General features: G+C 41.7%; 1 protein-coding gene across 1 annotated transcript; it reads right to left on the bottom strand.

Moving 5' to 3' along the window:
- Positions 1-192: 192 nt before the first annotated feature.
- On the bottom strand, positions 193-3,535 carry zgc:122979 (uncharacterized protein LOC641576 homolog). Its single transcript, XM_027179148.2, has 4 exons — positions 3,332-3,535; positions 2,668-2,914; positions 1,959-2,458; positions 193-957 (listed from the first exon to the last, which is right to left on the bottom strand). The coding sequence occupies exons 1-4, from the start codon at positions 3,422-3,424 to the stop codon at positions 724-726; spliced, it is 1,074 nt and encodes a 357-aa protein (XP_027034949.1). The 5' UTR covers positions 3,425-3,535; the 3' UTR covers positions 193-723.
- Between the last annotated feature and the right edge of the window lie 3,344 nt (positions 3,536-6,879).

Raw genomic sequence — 6,879 nt, 5'->3', positions numbered from 1 at the left:
ACACCCATTTTGCATCAAACATACAAGCCTCTGGGGGCCCCAAAAGTTTGTGGGCCCTTAGAACCGTCCTAACTTTTCCCCCCATAGTGGCGCCCCTGTGCAGGACCATGTATAGATGTTACACTGCAGGGCTAAAGTTACATCAGAGTTACAGAAGTGTCTTCAGGGGAAAAATATTAAAAGACAAAGTAGTTTATTTAATAAAGTCTTTATTTGTACATAAAAAACATGCTTTTCATTCAGTCTTAGCCTACATGCCAAATTATACAGCACACTGAAGTCTTTATATAATCATCCTTTATAAATAATTCATTGAAACATGACACAGGTTCTCTCATAGAGACTAATTAATTGACGATTCTGTACACAAGTACAAATTTGTCATTGTTTAGAGCAAGTTGAGATGGTCATTATAGGAACAGCAATTTCCTAAAGGAGGCCATCAAGCCCTCTCCCATAGAGCATGTCACATCCTGCTACATACAGGATGTGTGTTGAGACTTTAAGAGTAGCACCTCTGTTTGTATAAGTGTCTGCATTTGTGTATTCCTGTCTGTCTATATGTGGTATGTCTGAATGCAATGTGTGTGTTTGTCTAAAATCTATGGACTACGTATGATATTTTGTGTGCATGTGTGTACAGTCCGGCACACAATATGCCTCACAGAGACAAAAAAGTTGATGCTGCAACCATCACTGGATCTGTGTGTTTGCATGATTGGGTTAACACTGTCCAAGACTGTGTTTGATGATCTCCTTGCTGGATGGTGGGATACGCTCAGGAAACACCACCTGGAACTCAACCAACAGGTCACCGCGCTGGGTTGAGTTCTTTGCCCGAGGAAGCCCCTCCCCTATTAATTTTCTCACTGAGCCAGGCTTGACGACATCACTGCAGGGAACAGGCTTTGACTGTCCATCCAGGGTGGGGACACTTATAGTACAGCCACATAATGCCTACAGAAAGAGAAAGGAACAAAGAAGGTTATTGTTATTTGCTACTACATCTTAGTATGCTAGGTATGAACAAAATGGTTTTCCTAATACATTTTGTTTTTTAGAATGAGGATTATTTCTTAAACCAATAATGTGAGTATATCTGTGAGAAATCTCCAGGCTAGAGCATTCTTTAATGTTTCCAAACCATTTGAAAATACCTATTATTGGGTTTTTGTGTTGCATAATGTTTAGTCGAGATTGAATGAAGAGAATCTGGTTCAGAGTGAATGAACTTCTCCTGTTATGCAAGATGCCGTTACGAGACGAGTGTTGCTAATGTGTTCCTGTTCTCTTGTTCTAGTCTGAGTGGGAAAGAGGAGGAGGGAGGAAGTGCGTGGGAGAGAGATGAGAGAGCTGAGAAGGGAGGGTGAGAGATAATAGATGAGGGATGGGGTGAGAAGCAGCAGGAGAGAGGAGTTGGGAGGAGGAGGCGAGTGTGATGGTGCGAGACACTCAGAGAGACGATAGGCTGTGAGACAAGGAGGGAAAAGAGTGTGAGACAGACAGGTGATAGTGATGACAAGGCAGATGAACGGTGGGGTGAGATATGAAGATGATAGATGTTTGTAGGCAGACAGTGAAATATATAACTATCATGACAAACAGGCTGAGTGATTTAAATTGAATTGAAATAATGCACAAAAGATTGTGATGGGAAATGATGGAGAGTGCGAGGATTTGTTCTGAGATTAAGTAAATTTCAAAAAGAGTTGGAAAATCAAGGGACATGAGGGTAAAACATGAAGGGAAGGGAATTCATAATTAGAGATCAGATGTGAGAAAATGACAGAGGGAAGATGAGGAGAGGCAAAAGGCGGAGGAGTGTGTCTGTTTGCAAGCCTGCGGGAGAGGGGAAGAGTTTCTAAATATAGCCACAGTGCTCTGCAGAGGCTTATCATCTAGCAGAGACTGTGTGGGTGGAGAGCAGGACAGGCTGTACTATTAGCACACACACTCACCTCTCTAAGCGTTATGGTGGCTGTGTAGACGATGTTGGACCCTTCCCGTTTGAAGTGGCTATGCTTCTTCTCTTTGACCACAAATGTGAGGTCATTCGGGCCATGGCCTGACACTCCTTGTCCCTCCCCTGGAAAGGTGATCTTTGTCCCTTCCTTCCATCCTTTCTTCACCTCTACATCGATCACACGTTCCTCTGGCTGAAGTGTGTTCTTTTCTGTGGGCCGGAGCCGGGTGACTTTCACACGCTTTGTAACACCTGTCAGAATGTCTTCCAGAGACACATAGAGGTCATGCACTTCGGTTGCACCCCCAGGGTGGGACCCCGCCTTGCTGTGGTGACGACCCAGGTGGGGTTGAGGGTTCTTCAGAAATGGGTTGAAGAGGTCCTCATCTGAGTCAAACTCAAAGTTGAAGAAGATGCGCCAGGCATGGGTGTCGGCCTTGGGGCCACTGGGTGTTGGGTCTGCTTTTGCAGAAGACATCTGTCCCTTAGACAAACCTGCAAAAGTTGCGTGTATGAAAATGTGAGTATTTAATAGTCAAGGAAAGTTGAAAATTTCTGCTTAGATTCAATTTGTAGGTGTAAGCGACTGAGGAGTCCAAAACCATATATGTGCATGTGGAAAATATGGGTTAGGGAATTTATGAATTCTGCACACAGTAGAATGTGTGAAAATGGGAACAGTGTGACCTATATAAAGCTCTTACCTTGTTGGTCATAAAGGCTGCGCTTTTCGGGGTCTGTAAGGATCTCATAGGCTTGTGCAATCTGTTTGAACTTCTCCTCTGCATCCGCATCTGAGTTTTTGTCAGGATGGTAGCGAAGTGCTAGGCGTTTATATGCACGTCTTATCTCCTCCTCGTTTGAGTCGCTTGACACTCCTAACACAGCATAGTGGTCCAAGCACACTGGTGATGAAGGAGGACTGGGTATTTCAGGGTCCTCGTGCGCCTCCTGTTCAGGGAGAGAGAATAAATAAATAATAAATAAACTTGTTTAGCTCTTAATTCACACAGTGATACAGAGAATTTCATATATGGTCAATTGGACACCTATCTCCATCTACATTAGACACTATACAAGTAGAATTTGTTGGTATTTTAAACCACCAGTATATAAAGGTTTTATTAGATAAATGCACTCTGCACTGTTTGAGAGAAAAAAATACCGTACAGTGACATTTTCTACCCTGTGGTCTATTAGCTCAGTGACAAGTATCTGTAGCTTAAGTTTGGAGTGCATTCAGCGTACATTCAGGAAGAACACAGTTGTAAATTCAGGCATAATTACAATGCTGATACTTAGATGTCATGTTGAATAAAATTAAAACTGATAAAGAAACTAGAATAAACAAGTGTTGGGGTTACTTACGTCAGAGGTCCTGCTTTCCTCGCCGTGGATCACTCGCACCTTGCATTTGACGTTCTTATGCTTCACGCCAAACTGGGTCCAGATGAGAACCATGATGGTTAATAGGTGCTGCTGGTGCTGATGCTGCCGCTGCTGATGCTGAAGCTCGAGCCGGTTCTGTGTAACCAAGCTACTACTGACTGCATCTTTCCGCTGCTGCCGGCGCGCTTTTATACCGGCGCGGCAGACACACACACCACCCACGCTGCGTGACCGAGCTTCCCCGGGCCCGCCCAGGATCTGCACGAGAGGGAATACCGTGTTGGAAACCGAGCTGTTCTCGACGCTCATTGGGCGACTCGACAGCATCAGATGCACAAGACGGCCCTGCGGTCCATGTGAGGAAACGCTTCCGGAATTTTAAAATAACCATCGCACTCTCTCTCGCTCCCTATCTCTTTCTAACACACAGCCCCCTCCATCTCGGTTCTCAGATTTAGCTCATATTATAATGGACATGGCGAGACAGGAACTGGTATTCCTAGCTATCTTTTTTTGACGATTTTATTATAAACCCAGTCTGGGCTAATTTATGCAGAATTCTGTTGTCTCTGCATTAGCTCTGTTATGCAGCATAAATAAGCCGAGATCCGGAATGAACATCATGAACCATAATGTCCATTTTTATATGTGGGTTATTTATAGGCAACAATTTTATAGTTGCAATTAGTGCATCATATACTCGCATGTGTGTTTGTGTGTTAATATGATGCATTATACACTTATATTTTTATACTCTTTCTCTTTCTACCTGTCTCTCTCTCTCTCTCTCTCTCTCTCTCTCTCTCTCTCTCTCTCTCTCTCTCTCTCTCTCTCTCTCTCTGTCTGTCTGCCCGCCCCCCCTCCCCCTCTCTCTGTGGGGTACAAAGAGTACAAACTGTTCTTGTCCTCGTCTCTGGGGTGGCGCCCTAAAGGAGCAGCTTCTGTTAGAAATCTTTAACCTAAAAAACCTAAATCACATTTAGCCACTTTTTTTTTTAAAGCTTTATACTAGTTACATCCAATTATATGTACACCTTAAGTCTTTTAATTGAACACTGTATCAGGTGTGATACACATTTGTGTTAAAAGGAACTTTTAGGTGCCTCCTGCATGTAGTTTGTTAGGTGTGAGGGATAACACATAGTAGTGGTGTAACTAGTGATCACACTGCGTAACAGTCACACAGTGAGCACAAATATGAAAGCAATACTATTTTAACGTTATTCCTCATGTCTCTGGGTGGTTGGGTGTCTTTGCAGCGCCGCAGCGTGAACGCATCTTGTGCCTGAGTACATAAATGGCAGTGTTTCCTTAGTCGTGACGCGTGCAGCCAATAGCAGATGGGAGCACCGCAGGATTCCCGTTGCTACCGGAAAACTGGACAAATTTGGAGAAGATGCACCTTGCGGTAGAGTCAGAGAAATGTTCTCCACCAGTTTCCTCCATTTTAATGCGCGCACAAGCCGGATATATGAGAACGAGCAGCAGGGATCCGACTATAACGCGTTGCTATTATTATTATTATTATTATTATTATTATTATTATTATTATTATTATTATTATTATTATTATTATTATTAAATCTATGTGGGTTTTTACTGTCATTTTTGTACAGAATACATGGCGCTAGATGAACGTGTGAGCAAGTGCGAGTCCAGGGTGTGTGTGTGTGGATGTGTATGTGTGATTCGACAGCTCAGTGTCCTTTAGACTAGAATAGGGCTGTGAATGAGTCGTGATCTCGCGTTTGCAGTAACTGTCGGCGCGTGAAGCGCAAATGTCCAGAAGGCTTTGTAAATGATCGTTATAGCACTGTGTCGGGGGGGGGGCGGGGGGGGGGGGGGGGGGGAGGGACGAAGGGAGGGGGATCTAAAAGGGGACCAAATGTTCTCCCCAGAAGGGTGGATGGGAATGTCTGATAATTGGGACTTTGTGGGGACAAAGTCAATTGTCAGACACTCCTGTCCTTCTGGGGAGGACATTTGCTGCCCACCTAGAGGATATCCGCTTAATATAATTTATTATTATTATTATTATTATTATTATTATTATTATTATTATTATTATTATTATTGTTGTTGTTGTTGTTGTTGTTGTTTTTGTTATTATTGTTATTATTATTATTATAATTGTTATTATTGTTGCTATTTTAATATAAGCTGTAGCTTTTTTTTTGCAGTTTGTGAGGTAAATGTTGAGTGAAATTATAACATGAATTTAATCTGTAAGTATAAGTATGCTGTCACAAGCATAGAAAGACAGTGTTCGTGTATGTCTGTCTGTGTGTCTGCACATTGTCTGCAGACAGTGTCTGCATTATTACTGTCTCGAGCGTGCGTGGGTGTGGCTGGATATCTAAAATATATTCTCGTGGCTCAAACCGTGGAGTGAAGTAAGGACATGCAGAAGGACAATATAAAATGCAAAATGTGTTTTTGTTTATTTTTTATTTTTTATTTTTTTTATGTACTAAATGTTTTTACATAAAATGTAAAAATGCATCACACTTTAATGGTTGCACATGAAGATTCATTGGTGCATAGATTTGCAAAGATTTCCTCCGTGTGCACGAGAGAAAGAGTGGTTTATAAAGCTGAGTGAGCTGTAGTGTTCCGTTCACAGGTACTGTCTGTCCTTCACCCCCCTCTCGTGCTATCTCTCCCTCTGTGTGTGTGTGTGTGTGTGTGTGTGTGTGTGTGTGTGTGTGTGTGTGTGTGTGTGTGTGTGTGTGTGCGCGAAGTTTGAGTCACGACTCTAAGTAGAGTGAAAGTGGGCAATCATTAAAAGTCACAGAAGAACAGAAGAATTAGATGAAAAAAGGAGTTAGGGTAAAATATATATCAATTCATGATATATTGATTGATTAATTATGGGGATGACTAGTAATAGAAATAAATATAGTTTTTTTATTGCAGATATATTTTCTTTTAAATCAAATATAAAATGGGAGGTAAATTGTTTTGAAAACTGAACTATTACTTTATTCTGTAAAGTAAAATACATAATGAACTAAACATGCCATATACTGATATGACGGTATTATCTGTTTTAGTGCTGTAACATAATATGCAGAATATCACAAATAAACATAGATCTTCAATCATATCTGCAAAGGGCCGGAGTGGCTGCAGGCTTTTATTAACCTAGATAATAGCCCAGATAGTTTATTGGAGCCCCAGATGAACTGATTAAACAAGTAGAAACAGGTGTGACTCCAGCCTGATTTGAAAGCCTGCAGCCACACCGGCCCTTTGCAGACAAGTTTGAAGATCCATGCTTTAAAATATAACAAACTAAGAAAGAGAAGACTGGAGATGGTGAAAAAGATGGAGGCATCACAATATCAGTGGAAAAAAAAAGATGTAATGCCACCTGTTGGCCAGACACAAAATTAAGCACAACTTCCTCTCATTTTGTAAAAAAACATACCATATACGTTTTCTTCTTTGTTACCCACTACTTCACTCAAAAATGAAATATGGACTGTACCGTTTCACTGTGCAAAGCTCATGGTGTGCTCATATAT

This window comes from Tachysurus fulvidraco, chromosome 21 (genome assembly GCF_022655615.1).
Source record: "Tachysurus fulvidraco isolate hzauxx_2018 chromosome 21, HZAU_PFXX_2.0, whole genome shotgun sequence".
Taxonomy (NCBI): Eukaryota; Metazoa; Chordata; class Actinopteri; order Siluriformes; family Bagridae; genus Tachysurus; species Tachysurus fulvidraco.
The sequence above is the reverse complement of the archived record's forward strand: the minus strand, read 5'-3'. Positions and strand labels throughout refer to the sequence as shown.

Excerpts from the sequence above, each read along its gene's own strand:
- zgc:122979 (XM_027179148.2), bottom strand. The coding sequence starts at position 3,424 with ATGGTTCTCATCTGGACCCAGTTTGGCGTGAAGCATAAGAACGTCAAA. Across the intron at positions 2,915-3,331 it reads AGGAAAGCAGGACCTCTGAC|GAGGCGCACGAGGACCCTGA; the intron begins GTAAGTAACCCC and ends CTCCCTGAACAG. Across the intron at positions 2,459-2,667 it reads CAGCCTTTATGACCAACAAG|GTTTGTCTAAGGGACAGATG; the intron begins GTAAGAGCTTTA and ends CAACTTTTGCAG.